General features: G+C 47.0%; 1 protein-coding gene across 1 annotated transcript in view; it reads right to left on the minus strand.

The window, feature by feature from the left end:
• SORL1 (sortilin related receptor 1) overlaps window positions 1–17031 on the minus strand; it is a 153492-nt gene that overhangs the window by 103418 nt on the left and 33043 nt on the right. The window contains exons 6-8 of the mRNA XM_046014580.1: window positions 14256–14436; window positions 4234–4335; window positions 3020–3189 (exon numbers count right to left, since the gene is read on the minus strand). Of these exons, the coding sequence (XP_045870536.1) occupies window positions 3020–3189; window positions 4234–4335; window positions 14256–14436 (453 nt within the window). The remainder of the gene's footprint in view (window positions 1–3019; window positions 3190–4233; window positions 4336–14255; window positions 14437–17031) is intronic.

Below are 17031 nucleotides of genomic sequence, written 5' to 3' on the forward strand. Positions count from 1 at the left end.
TCCAGTTTCCTAATGGGACTGTACGCTCTGGCACGGCGGGAGCAACCTCTGTGACCACAGAAAGGGCTGTGTGCGTCTACGAGAGGGCCACACAGTCACCGAACTGGGCTTACTACTTCCTGGGGGAGCTTCTGGCTCCGGCTCTGCCCAGTCACGAGATATCCATCCCGAACACCCCACACACGTGGAGGATCCAGAAACCTTCGGCGAGCTCTGATTTGTCCACTCCGTAGCGAGGGGCTCTCAAACGTGGGGGAAAAAAAATCAGTTTCTGTGAAAGGCCTGAGGAATAATGGGCTTATAATTTTAATTATTAAACAAGTAAAGAAGGGCGCCTGGGTGTCTCAGTGGGTTAAGCCTCTGCCCTCGGCTCAGGTCATGATCTCAGGGTCCTGGGATCGAGCCCTACATCGGGCTCTCTGCTCAGTGGGGAGCCTGCTTCCTCCTCTCTCTCTGCCTGCCTCTCTGCCTCCTTGTGATCTCTCTCTCCCTCTGTCAAATAAATAAATAAAATCTTTAAAAAAAAAAGTAAAGAAAATATTATTCCCCCATTAAAAAAAAGAATAAAACACTGACAACATGCTCCATGTGGACAAACCCTGAACACGTGCAAGGGGCAAGAGGCCAGACCCAAAGGTCACATATTATGCTGTGATTCGGTTTACATATTATATCCAGAGAAGATAAATCTACAGAGACAGAAAGGAGATTAGTGGCTGCCAGGGGCTGGGATTGGGTTGGGGGAGGCCACTAAAAACTGCTTAGTGGTAAGGGGTTTTCTTTCGGGGAAGTGAAAATGTTTTGGAACTAAAGCTGGTGGTTGTACAATACTGCGAAAGCCCTAAGTATCATTGAGTTGTTCACTTTAAAACGGTTACGCTGATGTTCTGTGAATTTCACCTCAAGAAATTACTTTAAAACAAAACAAAACAAAAACGAAAAGAACACAGGAGCCAGCCCAAGTCCCAGCCCACTGGCAGCGGCCAGGCTGCCACTGACCAAACCAGAAAAACCTGAGGCTGAATCATGGTAGGAAGGGTTTACAACACATTAACATGCACAAGTAATAAATAACTCGTGAGGCTATACTGGGAGGGGAAAAAAAAAATTAGGCATAAAATAGGACATACCTCCGAAAGACCCAAAACAGGGCATGGAAAAGCAAGATCAGAGACCAGGTAGAAAGTTCTCCCCTCAGGTCCTGGTGAGTTCAAACCCGAGGTCTGGGTCTTTTCCTCGACACCGGCTCCGCACCCAGCCCTCCCTGACTCCCTGACTCAGCCCGTGGCCATCATTCTGCCAGCGGCTCAGCCCAAGCAACCGTGGGCCCTTGACTCTCCGGATCCAAGCAGCCAATCTACCGGCAAACCATCAGAATTTGCCCATTCCGTCATCTCTGCCGCTCCTGCCCTGGGCCCAGCCAACGGCAATCCCTGCCGGCTGGATTGCCGCGCCACCCCCACAGCCAGCCCTCCTGCTCCCACGCCCCGGCTCCTCGCCGTGAGTCTGCTTTTGCACACAGCATTGAGGACGGCTCCTTTAAAACACAGATCACCTGAGCGCTCGTCTGAGATGACTGATAACACTGTCCCTTTATGTTTCGGGTGCTTCCCTTTACATCATGCAGTTCCGTTTTTTTAATGGTTAAAAAAATAAAACAGGTTAAGTCAGATGATGTCCATCTTCTGGTCAAAACCCTCCATATTCCACCTGGGAAAAGAGTAAGTTCCTTCCATGCCTTTGAAGGCCTTCTACAATCTGAGCTCTGCTCTCTCAGAGCCTGTCTCTTGGGTTCTCTCCCTCCACCTCCTCCTCCAGGTATTGGATCCACCCTGGTCTCCTCCCTGCTCCTAAAATAAACCCCCAGGATCCAACCTCGGAGCCTCCGAGCATGCTGTTCCCTCTGCCTGCAGTGCCCTGCCCCCGGCACCCACCGGCTCCCTCCTTCATGGAACTCAGGCACCTGCTGACATGTCGCCATCCTCCAACAGCCTTCCGTCACCAGCCGGTAGGAAGTAACACGCTCCCAGTGCCCTGTCCTCTCCATTTGGTTGACTTTGCCTCCCAGCACCTACCACCACCAGGCAAATTACACCCGTTTATGTTCTGTCTTCCCCCAACGAGAACAAAAGATCCACAGCACAGGCACCCTGTTTTGACTTTTCGTGGCCGGACACATTATCTCAGTGCTGTGCCCGGAAGAAGGGCTGGCCCCGAGCAGCAGTGTCCTTGCTGAAAGAGCTGGTGACTGAATAAATCACCAGACTGACGAGAGACCGTGGACGGCAATGCCACGTCCCGTGACCTGGCGGTCGTGGCCTTGGAGCTGGACCTCGCTGCCCAGCCGCCAGCTCCAGCAGAGGGCTCCTTCCGAGGGCAGACAGTGAGCCTCACCACAGTCAGACGCCTCACAGAAGACAAGAGAATAAAGGCACTCCTGGCCCTCAAGGGTCACAGGTCATTCATCCCTCCCGAACCCTGGACTCCCCCGCAGCCCATGGAAAACGTCCATTACTACAAAACAGCTCCAACCCAGAGCTGCTGATGAAGGATGGACAACACTGGTGTCCTTCCACAGACATCCAGAGAGCGAGCAGGACTTGCAATTACAGTAAGAAAAAAAAAATGTCAATGAACCCGTCACTTGGAGGCAAGACCCTCGGGGCTCCTCACGCCAGCTCACCCTGAGCTGACATTTGCCCAGTGCCTTTTCCCACAGGCTCAGAGACCACAGAGCCAGACAACTGAAGAGGAGGAACGCAGGGAGTGGCTGACACGGGCTGTGACCCTAAAGGTCACCGGGACCGCCATGCTCACCCCCAGATCACCCGAGGGGCTTTGTAAAACCTTCAGAGCCTGGCCGCACCCCAACCTGGCCAAACCCCAAAACGGGCATGGGAGTTTCTGACAACTCACCATCGGAGCCCAAATTGTGCAGCTAATGCTTAAAAACACCCAACTTGAGGGCGCGGGTAGTGCTGACGTGAGACAGCAGGCAAGGGACCCACGGCGTCCTTACCTCACCAGCGTGTCGCCGCCTGCCCCTCCCGGGCTGTAGTAGAGCACGTTCTCCAGGGACAGGGAGAACTTCAGGCCCTCTGCCTCCGAGATGTATAAGTTGGTGCGGTTGTTGCTGTGACTGACGCATACAAACACCTGGTCCTCGGAGGCATCTGCGATGTAATATTCCTTTGGAATCAAGTCGAAAGATACACAAGTTAAAAAACACACTCACACCGTGGGCATTCCCTAGGCCCACTGAAGTAACGATTTCCCAATGTCCCAGTGACAGGTATGGGCCCAGAGCCCACAGACAGCTTCCCAAATCCTGGGGAAGCTTGGCCAACTTTCTTTTTGGAGGAGCTGAGGCCACCGGGTTGCTGGAGCAAGCCGCTTCCTGGCAAATGGGGCCCAAAAGTGGGGATCGCTAAACTCCATCAATGACCTAAAACCTTCAGTTTAGTTCATAATGTCTCCGTCTACTTCTCATGAGGTCTACCATTAGTACCAAGTACAATACACATTCATTGCATTTCCTTTCCTTTCATTCTCTCTAAGGTACTAAAGAAAGGTAGAAGCCGTCAGAAGCAAAGAATGGACAGGAATGTTCTCCAGCTGAGCTCCCAAACCTTCCACCACACCGAATGCTAGCGGCAAGGCCTTCAAACGCCACCTCCTGCCTGTGGGCGCTTCTCTGATGACCCCAGCCCACGAAGATCATTCCTACCGATATCCACGTTACCATACAGACATGCTGCAGCCAGGCCCTGGACCAGGTGTGGCTTCCTCCTCGGCTTGGTTCTCTGTGTCTCCAGCCTATGTGTTTCTAAAAGGGTGGGACCCAGCTCTTATCCCCTGTTGGAATCTAGCCGCCTACGGTAAAGGGACAGAGCATGTCCCGAGCAAAACACTCACGGTCACCAGCTCCCCATTCCTTCAGGACTGATACCCTGAACCCACTGACTCTGGTCCCAAACCTCTCTGCCCATCCGCCTCAATGTAAAGCAAATTAAGGCTCCCGTCCAGCTGCACTTTGAACAGTGAACAGGGAAAGAAAGAGACCAAGAGTCCAAAGTATAATGGTTCACTCTAGGGGCCAATCTCCAAAGTGACTTCAGGGAGCCTCCATCAGAGATCGAACTACCCAGAAGGACATCCCTGCAACACCCTCCCGCTGACGCCTGCATATGGACAACAACACTTCTTTCTACCCCCGCAGTGGACCCCACTCACGTTAATAGGATGCCTTGTGACAAACTGGGCTGGTCGCATGGGCTTCCTGCCAAAGGAGACCCAGAGCTGGACCGAAGATGGCTGCAGACTGCCCCAGAGATGCTGCCAAGGAAGAGGAGGGGAAAAGAAATTAATGGTGCCACATTATAGCCACTCAAAATAAGTGAAGAAGGAAAGAGAAGGGTCAGACCCCTCCAAGTCTACCAAAAACGGGGAACACAGGGTGACTGCAAATGCACATTTTTGCAGCATTGCTGTTCGCTCTGTACCTCAGGCTGCACTCGCTTGGTTCCCAGACCAGACTGCTGGTCTGCAGCAGGCACTAGACACCCCCCGACACCAGATGAAGACGAAGGGCAAAGGGTCCTGCAGCTGAAGCTGAGTGTGGGAGGGGGGGTGGAGGCTTAACCCGGCAGCCCCCAAACCCGCCCAGGGTGAGGTCAGCCCCACACAGCGCATATAGAAACCTATTCCCTTGTTCTTTCCCTCCTATTTTCAGGTTAGAAACATACTTGAATTCAAGGGCTTTAACTTGCACAAAGAGGTGAGGGAATTTTCACTGATTCTCTTTTGAAACCTTTTAATAACTTCTCCCTGATGAACGTTTTTGCTGGAATGTGTTCTCTTTGGTAGGGCGCAGGGCATGCCCCATGAGGTCGGCGCCGTCACATTGTGTTTGAGAGATACTGGAGCACAGCTGGAATCTCGAAAATGTGTACAAAAGCACTGGATTAAGAGCTGGCTGTACCACCTCGAGAAGTCACTAAGCCTCTCTAGGTCTCATGCATTCATCTATAAAGCTGAGAAGCTGATTAGGCACGGGATTTCTGTCGATGGGTTTCCAGGGTCCAGGCACCCTATAAATACACAGGCAAACAGTGTGAGAGATGTACCCATTCATCCTGCCAGGGAGGGACACAATCTTTACTGGATCCTCAAAAGGATCCATGATTCAGAAAAAGGTGAGAACCACCGTAAAGGCTTAATGTGGGTTTTTCCAGCTCTGAACGCGTGGGACCGCAAACAGAAGCCAAATGGTGCACATCTATCCAGACAGAAAGGGACGCACGCCGTCATGTGGACATAATCACACGGGCCTATGAAGCTGATCAGAATATTGGGATCACCAGCCAGAAGGCGTTCACATCTGGCTTCATTTATCCTTGACCACGTTGCTACTGTTACTACAGATTTTAAATTCCTATAAAGTAAGAAACATACCAATTTCTCTTAACTGTAACTGATTCCCTGCACTAATATTGTTCAATAGACACTATGTAAAGAGCAAGCTGATGAACGTGAAGTTGCACACACACACATATTCAAACAGATGCTTAAAAGTAGCTTATTTGAAAGAAGCCAGGAAGGGAAATACAAAAGCCTGCCTTTCCAAAATGTCACACGGAAAACCATGTTAATGGCTTGTATTCAATATGGGGCCAGAGGAAACATGGATCTATTAAAAGTTATTTAAAATTTAATTTTAAATTAAAAATGTAAAGCGTATTACCTGAGTGAGAAAACAGTGCCCAGCAAAACTGTCAGGCATAGATCCCAAAAGCCCTCCTTAAGTCAATAAATTTTAAAGCTATTCATAAAGGTCAGAGGATCCATGTAAGTTACCCTATATAAATCCCTATAAACATATATGAATACACAGATGTCGGTGAAACACACACTTTGATGCCTTAAACTTGTTCACTACTTCCCACTGTGGTTAAACCTTAGAAAGGAGCCACTTTTCTCAGTGACACCAGGGCCATGATTAGTTAAGCATTCTTAATGAGCGCTGTTGGTTGGCACAAGAATTGAGAATCCATACCAAGGTCAGTCTTCCTCCAGAGATGCAAAAGTCAGAGTACAAAGGTTGTAAGAAACCTCAAAACAAACCAAAAAACAAAAAACAAAAAAACAAAAAAAAAGAAAGAAAGAAAGCTCAAAACACATGTGTCCTACTTCCCTTTGGGACAGTAGTTCCAAAGCCTGGACAATTCAGGCTCACCCCTAAGGAGCTACTGTAATACTTTCTTGCCACCAAGAAACACATTAACAATTACACTGTGGGACACTGGATTGTCAGACAGACGTATCGTAAGCTCCTACTAACTTTCCTTAATGAGCCATGGGTTCTTGAGATTGCTGAGTTTCTCTTTACCACGATTATAAAAGTAAAATATGGGGTGCCTGGGTGGCTCATGGCCCAGTCATTAAGCGTCTGCCTTTGGCTCAGGTCATGATCCCAGGGTCCTGGGATCAAGCCCCACATCGGGCTCCCCGCTCAACAGGAAGCCTGCTTCTCCCTCTCCCACTCCCCCTGCCTGTGTTCCCTCTCTCACTGTGTCTCTGTCAATTAAATAAATAAAAATCTTTAAAAAAAAAAAAAAGTAAAACATGCTCATGAGAAAGAAACACCCAACAGTACGGACGGCTATAAGGTAAAATGCAGGCGCTCGGCTCCCTACCCTCCACTCGCTCCTCCTGCCCTCCTGCCCAGGGAGTAACAAGGAACAGGCTCTCGTGGGGTCTTTGAGAAGTGTTCTGTACCATCACGCCAGGCATATTTATACAGTGACAGACAATGCTACGCTTACCCAACACCCATTATTCTTTCCTCCTTAGCAGCAGGATATTGACGCTACCCCAAATAAAGCACTGGGGTCCTCCGCCTTTTGCATAATTACATGTAGCCATGTGACTGAGGACTAATCCAGATCTGTAAGCGTAAGTGGTGTGTTGGGTTTCTAGGAAGGCTGCTTAAAGGGACTTAATCAGAAAGAAGGAGTCCTACTGTGGCCTATCTGTCCTTACCCTTTCTGACTCCCGTAAAGACCCAAAGGCTAGTACAGATGTCCTGGACCACGAGGGAACGGTGAGGATGGCAATCATTGTCAGGTTGGTGGAATAGAGAGAAGCCTGGGCCCCCAATGACACCAGGGTATCAACAAACCAGCCCTACATTGCCTGCCTCCAGGCAGCACTGAGGAGAGAAAAATAAGTATCTGTATTCATTAAGCCACTTTTTACTTCTACTCTGTTACCGGTAATTGAACACAATGTCAATTTGATACATGCAATTTTATTTTCCACACACGATGCAGATTGTGCTAGAAATATTCTTGCGCAATTCAACCTTCTTCATTATCAGAGTCTCTTAGGCGTCTCTCATTTAACAGCTCATGAGCTCTGACATGATTTCCAGAAGCACTCTTGAGTGAATATATCTGGATATATTACCTTTGTCAGAACTACACAAGAATATCTGTAGGATGCCCTTCTTAAAACCTCTACGTCAACATTTTCACTTTCGGCAGAAGAAAGCGCCTTCCTGAAAGGCCACCGCAGTTAATACACACAAATACTTCCACCGGCATCCAGGAGGTATTTCAATGCTTCGGGTTATGCCAGGATTCTAGGGTCTGAAAACATAGGATAAGATCTTTGTTTCATTTGCTGCTTTCATTCCGATAAAGAAAAATAAATTGATGTAAGTTTCTGAGTAATGTGAATTTCAGAAAGTGCCCTTACATTTATGTTTGAGATTCTATCAAAGGAAATGAGAGGTCAAGGAGGGAAGAGCAGAGAGGAACTAAATAAACGACACGTTCTTGCCAAGTGAAGGCCACAGGATGTCACAGTGAGCTCTTCAATCGAACGTTTCATGGAGAACAGCTGTCAGAGAGTGAGGGACCCCAAGGCACGTGGCGGACAAGGACACAGTCCAGAAGGGGCTTGCGCATTCACCGCCACCTTCTCCTCTGAAACCGTGACAAGGGATCAGCAAGACATCGTCATCCACATTACTGTTGATCATACTAAAATATTTATGGGTAACGTTTTATATATATTCTATATGAACATATTTATGATTTGCTTTAAAAATATTCCAAGAAAGGGGCACCTGGGTGGCTCAGTCGGTTAGGCATCCGACTCTTGATCTCAGTTCAGGTCTTTTTTTTTTTTTTTTTTTAAAGATTTTATTTATTTATTGGACAGACAGAGATCACAAGTAGGCAGAGAAAGAGGAGGAAGCAGGCTCCCTGCTGAGCAGAGAGCCCAATGCGGGGCTCGATCCCACGACGCTGGGACCATGACCTGAGCTGAAGGCAGAGGCCTCAACCCACTGAGCCACCCAGGCGCCCCATCAGTTCAGGTCTTGATCTCAGCATTGTGAGATCAAGCCTCACACTGAGGTCCATGCTGGGCGTGGAGGCTACTAAAAAATTAATAATAATAAACAAAATAAAATATTCCAAGAAAAAAATAACTCATGGGTACACAGTTGAAAGGAGATTAGCAAATGTAAATAATATTGAGGCTGAATGAGGGCAACTGTGGCGGTCCTGTCAGTATAAACTGTGGTTTTATACAGATTTGAAAACATGCATAGTAGGGATGCCTGGGTGGCTCGGTCGGTTGGACGTCTGCCTTCAGCTCAGGTCGTGATCCCAGAGTCCTAGGATCAAGCCCCATGTCGGGCTGCTCACTGGGAAGTCTGCTTCTCCCTCTGCTTCTCCCCCTACTTGTTCTCTCTCTCTGTCAAATAAATACATAAATAAATAATCTTTAAGAGAAAGAAGAAAAGAAAACGTCCATAATAAAGTTTCACAAAGTTAATATGCATGGGAAGCACGTCGAAAACAGCAGAGAAAGGAACTCTGAAAACCCACTCATCCGAAAAGCAACAGGACCACTGACAAAAATTCTCCAAGTCAACTTTTTCAGAATTCGAAAAATTAAACAAAGGCTTGCCAAAACCCAGAGAGCACTTCGTGGAGAACAGTGTCAAAGCTCAGCAGGAACAGCCGACTTCATGGCCTCAGTCCCATCCCCTTCTTTCTGGCCCCGCGGTAGCCCTATAAACCCACAGCCTTGCAGCTATGGGAACTGTGAAAACCAGCAGCCGTGCAGCCCCTGCAGGGGACAGACTGTTGCCACGCCCAGCGTGAAAACCGTGTTCTCGGGTCTTCTCTTCCTATAACCGCATGGAGCTCCCTGCATAAGCAGACCTATAGCCAGCTTGCTTACAGAAACACAGAGACACATGGCCTGTGTTTCGCATCACAGCTGCTGGAGCAACATGACGGCCAGGAGCTCACAAAAGGCTCACTCATAAGCACGAAAGGAAAAGCTGAGGAAGCAGATGCCCCTGAAAGGCTTTGATACACTGTGAAACGGTCAGGGGACTCTACAAGGTCACACACACAAACACTGTGAGTGTGCTCAGGAGAGAAGCGAGAAGGGCCTAATCGCTCATGGTTGGGTCTGTGGAAGCAGGAACCGAAGGCTAAGGCAGAGCTGTAGCCTGCACCAAAGGCAGCCCCCCACCTCCGCTCCGAGGCCCGCAGCAAAGGCTACCAGATGCACTGATTCAAAGCATTTAAGAAAAATCTCTATTTGATCATTAACTGACCACAAAACCTAATTATCAAACATTTCATACCATACACAATGAAGAATACAAACCCTACAAAATTAACACAGGAAACTCACAGACAAAAAAAACATAGGCAACAGCAGGAAAAGGCAACAAAACCGTTCTGGGAAAGGGCTACTCTGATACGAGCAGGTGCCACATTATACCATCGAAAATGTCTGATTTTCAATAAAAGAATGACAAGATCAAGCAAACAGCAAAGTATGTTCCCTACATAGACACAGCTCACACACACACACACACACACACACACAAAGAGTCAACAGAAACTGTTTTAAGGAAGGCCCAATATTGGACATACAGATGAAAAATTTAACCCCCTATCATAAATATGCTCCAAAAATTAGAAGAAACCATGTCACAAGAATTAAAGGAAAACATGAGAACCCAGTCTCACCAAAGAGAGAAGATCAATAAAGAAACAGAAATTTGTATGGATACAAATTCTTGAGTGGGAAAGGACAATAAGTGACAAGAAAAAATCAACAGAGGGGTTCAATGAGAGATTTGAACTAGCAGGAGAGAGAGGCAGTGGAACTGAAGACACATGAATTCTGATGAAACACAGATGAAATCTGAAAATATTATACTAGAAAAGAAAACAGTTATAAAAGGTCACATGGTTTAAGATACTCTTTACATAAAATGTCCAGAACAGGCAATTCTAGGAAGCAGAAATAGGTTTGTGGTTGCCAGGAGCTGGGAGGGGAGGGGAACGGAATGGGGACGGGGGGGCTGGAATTAGATTGGGGTAAGCATAAACAACTTTGTGAATAAGCTAACAACCAATGAGCTGTACACCTTAAAAGGGTGAATTTTACGGTATAGGAATTATATTTGAACACAGGTGTTATAAAAATTTATATTAAATGTATTGGTATTATAGTTTTATTTATAATTTGTTGGGGTTTTATATTTATTTATTGTTATTTATAATGTGTTTGTGTTTTATTGCTGCATATAAATTATATGCATTAAGCATCTATTTATACCTAGCTTTATGTTTACATACATTTAAGTAATGTTATGATTAAAAAAATTTGTTGGGGGGCGCCTGGGTGGCTCAGTGGGTTAAAGCCTCTGCCTTCGGCTCAGGTCATGATCCCAGGGTCCTGGGATCGAGCCCCACATCGAGCTCTCTGCTCAGCGGGAAGCCTGCTTCCCTCTCTCTCTCTGCCTCTCTGCCTACTTGTGATCTCTGTCTGTCAAATAAATAAATAAAATCTTAAAAAAAAAAAAAATTTGTTGGGACACCTGGGTAGCTCAGTCAGTTAGGCCACTGCCTTCAGCTCAGGTCATGATCCCAGGGTCTTGGGATCAAGTCCCACGTCGGGCTCCTTGCTCAGCAGGGAGTCTGCTTCTCTCTCTTTGCTTCTCTCGCTCTCTCTCTCTCTCTCTCTCTCTGAGAAATAAATAAATAAATAAAATCTTTAAAAGAAAAAAAAATTTGTCGATAGCTTGGTTTTGGTCAGCTATCCTAAAAAATCATGCTCCAACTGTGGTCAACTAACGTTTCATAGAGAAGCCTATAATCCTGCAATGATTACTAAATTTTCTTTTTATCTCTACCAACATTAGAGACCTTAAATGAGCATAATGAAGATTAGAAATTGGTTTTCAATAGTGGTTGGCTGGTCAGAATAGCAAAAGTACAAATGAGCTCTCTCGGGAGATCAGTGGCATGCAAGATATCTGAAGTGGCCATTATATCCTAAAGATAATACTCGGGCATGAACAGCACATAACAATTTGAGGAGGCCTGTAACCTGAACTTTTAGGGGTAATGTCCACGACTTATCAAGATTTTACACAAGAGGATTCTGGTTGCCTGATGCCAACTCAAAGGGTAACAGCATCTTGCCTCTACAACAGGGTTGGTTGTCTGTAAAGATCCACATAGAAATGTTTTAGAGTTTGTAAGCCATCCTGTCTCCATGCAACTATTCACTTCTGCCACTGTGACATGAAAGCAGTGATGGACAACATGTAAGCAAATGAGCATAGCTATTTCAATAAAACTTTATTGACAAAAACAAGTGCCAATCTCTGCTCTAGAACATTGTGTCTAGATCACCTAAAACAAGAGAGGAGATGCCATCAAGCCCAACATTAGGTCTTTGCTTACTGATATACATTTGTACAAGAAAGGTGTGGACCTGGCTTTCATGATAAGCTGATGGTGACGCTACAGAGGAACAGCCAGCCCTCACTTCTCTCCAACATTCAGGCAACTACTGCTATCCACCAGAAAGAACCTAACAGCTCTCTATTGCCAAGTTAAGGAATCAGTGTTGGTCTAGTCTGCAGAAGTGCCTCATTGCTACCTTAATGGCCTATCATTCTCATGTAGACTATTAAGACAAGTAAGTGAACTTCAAGTCAAAAAACAAGGAGTAAAAATCAAACTTGGATTAAAAAATATATATATGTCAAAGGGGGAGGAAGGGCACCCAAGCAGTTCAGTCGGTTCAACAACTGACTCCTGATTTCCGCTGGGGTCATCTCAGGGTCTTACAGTTAAGCCCCAAATTGGGCACTCTACTCCACACGGATTATGCTTGAGATTTTCTCTCTCCCTCTCTCTCTCTAATAATTAAGTAAAATCTTTAAAAAAAAAAAATCAAAGGCGGGGCACCTGGGTGGCTCAGTGGGTTAAAGCCTCTGCCTTCGGCTCAGCTCATGATCCTAGGTCCTGGGATCGAGCCCCACATCAGGCTCTCTATTCCCTGGGGAGCCTACTTCCTCCTCTCTCTCTGCCTGCCTCTCTGCCTACTTGTGATCTCTGTCTGTCAAATAAATAAATATAATCTTTAAAAAAAAAAAAATCAAAGGGGCATCAGACACAAAACACATACGAAATAAGAGGCAGGCTAACAGGGCACCGGGGATCCTGAAGAGTCTGACCCCGGCTCCAGTCCAGAATCCAGATGGCTGTCCCCACGTGTTCTAAAAAGCTAACTTGCAAAGCACTGTAATCATTCACAGTACTGGAAAAAAACCAAAAGAGTTAATCACCCAAAACCAATTTTCTGTGGTTCTGCAATTAGCTCCTTGACTTTCCTAATTTGGTTTGAATCTGTTTAATATTAAGGTCACTCAGAATTCCCCAAACCCAGGCAGCCTGAGTGCTAAGCACACCCCAGATAAGAAGTTACACTTGCAAAAACCTCAGGACACTCCCACGGAAGGGTTATCCAACCAAGGCCAATGTTGTTTATCCTTATGGCTCAGCAGTCTAATGTAATAAAAAGGAAGAAATTAAAAGGGGGAAAACACTCATTTTACCATGCACTGCCAGTTGGGTCTCTTCCCTCATCAACCCATCCAATCTACAATGATCCTATGATAACAGAACTATTATTGAAAGCGTCTGCATGGGTTCCTGGCTGCTGTGTGTGTGTGTGTGTGTGTGTGTGTGTGTGTGTGTGTGTGAAAGAGAGAGAAAGTGATAGGCAAGGCAAGAAAGGAATGATCCAGCAAGAGACCTAATGCAAATAGCCTGACAGAAAAAAAACTACCATAATTACTGCAGCTTTAAAAAACATTTTGCAAAGTACGTAATAGGGAACCCACCCACATCTTATCTTCTCTTCTCATCTCAACGGTACTCTCTGCTTTCCTCTCTGGGGAGGTCCTCTCTCTACCCTAGAATCCTACCAAAGGGAGTGGCCTGTTTCTGCCTCATCAACTACCCATCATATATTTTAAGTGAGAATCTGGAGGAAAACGTTACACCTGACTTTGGTCGCTAAGGTTAACGGTGATGGAAAGCAAAGTGCCTGCCAGTTACCAGAGGCCATCTTCAGAGCCTGAGATCAAGAAGGGAATGGCCCCATCAAGAAAATAAGCTATAGCACTCCAAGAAAGCGGCCCAACTTGCTCTTCCAGGGATGGTTTTTCCCTTTACACAGGGCAGTACAGCCATCACTTGGAACTTGAGACAGTCGCAAGGCAAGCCCTGTTAAACAATCAAGTCTAGTTTTAAATGAGCAAACACCCCCCCCCCAACCTCGTTCCAACATCTGGCTCCATCCAAAACATCAAATCAAGGGGAAGATTTTCCCAAAGGCTGAGAGTTAAGCTACTTACTGACAGCTGGAAGCTTAATCACTGCTTTTCTTAGAGCATTAACTCCCACTAGCCAATGACTACACATTCTATTAGCCATGGAAATTAACATGTGTCCAAAATTCCCAAAGACATTGGCCTAATCTGAAAGGAAATCAGGAAGTGAGATTAAAGCAAATTGCCACGGAGCCCTACCTCTCCTTTCCTTGCTCTTTTAATTGGGATTTCAAAGAAACACGTGTTTGACAAGGATCCTTGGCTACCAGGAAACATCCACATTCCGAGAGCCCAGAGACATCCCGAATGGTTGTCTGAGCTTCTCCACAACGCTGACCTCCCGGGACCATCCAAGCCCCAAGGGAATGTCCATCTATGTCCAGTGCCCCTCAGTCAAGCTCCGCAGGGCATCCTGATACCGTCCCTGCACGCACACGCTCACCGGCTCGATCACAGAACGCCCAACCTCGGAAAAGAAACTCGGGGAAAGGAGTTTCCACGTTCCTCAGCGCCTTCAACTTACCACCACCTTTGTAGCAAACATGTACTTGTCCCGAAGCTGAAAGTCTTTCACTTCCTCCAGGATCACTTCCTGGTTCTCCCGGGACTGGAAGAAGTCTGTACTTCGGAAAACCGTGGAGTAGCCAGAGGGTTCATGCCGTTCCACGTAGATGGTGTTTGGCTTATCATAGGGATCAATACCCCTGGAGGAAAGAGAGCAGTTGCTATCATCACCCCGTTTAGGCAACGGGAGACACCGCGGTTCCACCAGGCAGACAGCCAACCGTCACGGAGGGACACGATGGCGGGATCTACAAATGATACGCTCCTGGCTACAAACAGAGCCCTCTGGTTGCTCCTTGGCTCAGTGGGGAGGCAAAGGGATCACCCTTGGTCACGTTTTTATGTTGTTACTGCTCTCTTCGAAACGCCCTGGGTGTCCCTCAAGGCAAGCCTTGGCCAATGCTTGAGATGAGCGAAAAGAAGGAAAAGTAAAAGGTAGAGGTATTTTGGAATCAATAAGCATGGGACTGCTCAAGGCTGTCGGTGAGTTTCTGGCCTCAAGCTGTAAAGCTCAGAGAAGGAAGGAGAGTGTTTTCCCAGGCCTCTAGAAGAAACCACATGAGGAACCAGTGAGCCTGACCTTGTTAACGGGCCCTGCCCTTTCTGTCTGTCCGTCCTGTGCCGCTGCTGCTGATCCGTGCAATCGGGACTCATCCTTTCAGTACAGTTATGTTCTGTGAGGCTCCTTTGCAAACTTTCTCACATGCATTGATCTCCCTGATACCCTTCAGAAATTTCAGAGCTCACTGCTCCCCTGCGCTCCCTGTGCTCCGTCAACAGAGCACCCACCCCGCATGCACTCGGACCTGCATGTCAAAATCCTACTCTTCCGAGGTCATATTCAAGGCCCCTCTTCCAGGAAGCCCTCCCCCAAAGCTCTCCTCTCTTCTCCCAATACCCACCATGTACCTGTGCAGTGTTCAATTTCAATGTTATGTGAGTTTCAAACAAAGATAGAAAGCTGCTTGGGGTGGGTGGATTTTGGAATCACTCTCAAGACTTCATACAACGCTGCTTCTGATTCACAGTGATGCTTCTGATTCACTGTGTTCCTTTGTTCACCATAACGTGTCTGAGCCTCCCGGAGAGAGCAGAGATCCCTTCAAAGCCCACGTCTTATATTTCTTTTTGTCCTACCGGGCTCCCAGCTAACCTGAATCTTGCTGCCCTGAATCCGTGGACCACAGTACAAAAGCTATTCCAAACGCAAAACTGTAAGGTTGACTTGATCCAACTCCCTGGAGAAGAGGCTCAGAACTGGGTTCCACCCCAAATAAGGCCCCCCAGCAACAGCTGGGAGGAGGACTACTCTGCCTCAGGTTCCCTAATGCTCAACCAGATACCAGGCCAGGCGTACCACTCAGCACATGGGAAAAATCAGAAGCGCCTCCAAGGGAGGCTACAGGGATGACCCAAGGAACGGCAGGATTCGCTTCTGGGCCTGTCTTTGCACAGGGCCATATGCATGATGGCTCTCAGGGTAAGGAAGGCTCGGATATAAAATTTCTGTAAAGATACACTGTCAAGAGCACAGGAAGGGAGGGAGGGTGGGAAGGAGAAAAGAGGGGAGGAAGGAAAGGAGGAAAGAAGGAAGGGGGAGACACAAAATAGAAAACCAAAAGACATGACTTTGGCCCCCCAATCTGGAGTCTTAGCAGGGCACTGGAGAAGCCAGCGGCCTTGGTCCTAGTGCAGGAGACAAGCGCTCGTCATCAGACTCCCCGTGTGCGTATGTGTGGGGGCGGTGGCATGTTCTCTTCTTTTCCACAATTAGAAGTACTGATTAAAGTACTTCCTCTACCCTAGAGGATATGCAAATTAAAACAAAGCTGCTGGGTATTTTTAAAAAGGCAGAAAGAAAGGGACCTTCGCTCAGATCATTTTGAGACTGAGCTCACCTCTGCTCTTCCTTTCCTAAATAAAACCGGTATCTAGAGATAGAAAGAGCTGTGACTTTCCTCCCAATTCTCTTCTGTGATCGCTACGTGGACCTCCTCTTTCTGAGAGCCCCTTCGCCTCCAAGCGCTCGACTCTGCCGTCAATAGCCTTCCATGATTTTCTCTTCTCCTTGCCCTCGTTTGAAAATTCCAAGCCTTGCTCCATCTCTGAGCACAGTCCCCAGTCCTCACCTGGCCTCAGCTACAACCCTTCAGTGATCCTCCCCAGGGCATCCTTGAGTCCCTCCCCCACAGCCCTTCCATAGTCCGGTCTTGCCGATCTCCAGCTCTGGATTCCATAGATCACTGATTTTCTTGGACTCCTGCTGCCCTGAGGCTGCCACGCATTATTGAATAAATGTATGCCATTATTCTCGGAGAGGTTAGATTTCACTCTCACTTATAATGGGAACTCCTAGGGGAAAAATCCTCCAAATGGCCTGAAATGCCCTGACACCAGACACATAATTATCTAAATTCAGCAAAGCCAGCCCTTTCCCCTAAGATATCTGCATATGTGCACGGAAGGAAAAGGTACAACATTCAAATTCCCAAGCGTGATGTTCCTTTACTCAGTCATCCTGCTGGATGACTGTGTGCCCTCTTAATATATGGTATATAAACAGAGAAAGGGCAATTTGTGCCCTTAAAACACAAATAAAGCAAAAGGAAGTTCTACGTACTTCTCGGGTAGAGGTTATACTTGGATAAGACGGTGGTCATAATTTCACTAAGACACCACAACCTTTGCCCAAGTTAAAAAAAAAAAAAAAAAAAAAGGTCAGAAAAGCTGCCCTC

The sequence above is a fragment of the Meles meles genome, chromosome 8 (genome assembly GCF_922984935.1).
Source record: "Meles meles chromosome 8, mMelMel3.1 paternal haplotype, whole genome shotgun sequence".
In the NCBI taxonomy this organism is placed as follows: Eukaryota; Metazoa; Chordata; class Mammalia; order Carnivora; family Mustelidae; genus Meles; species Meles meles.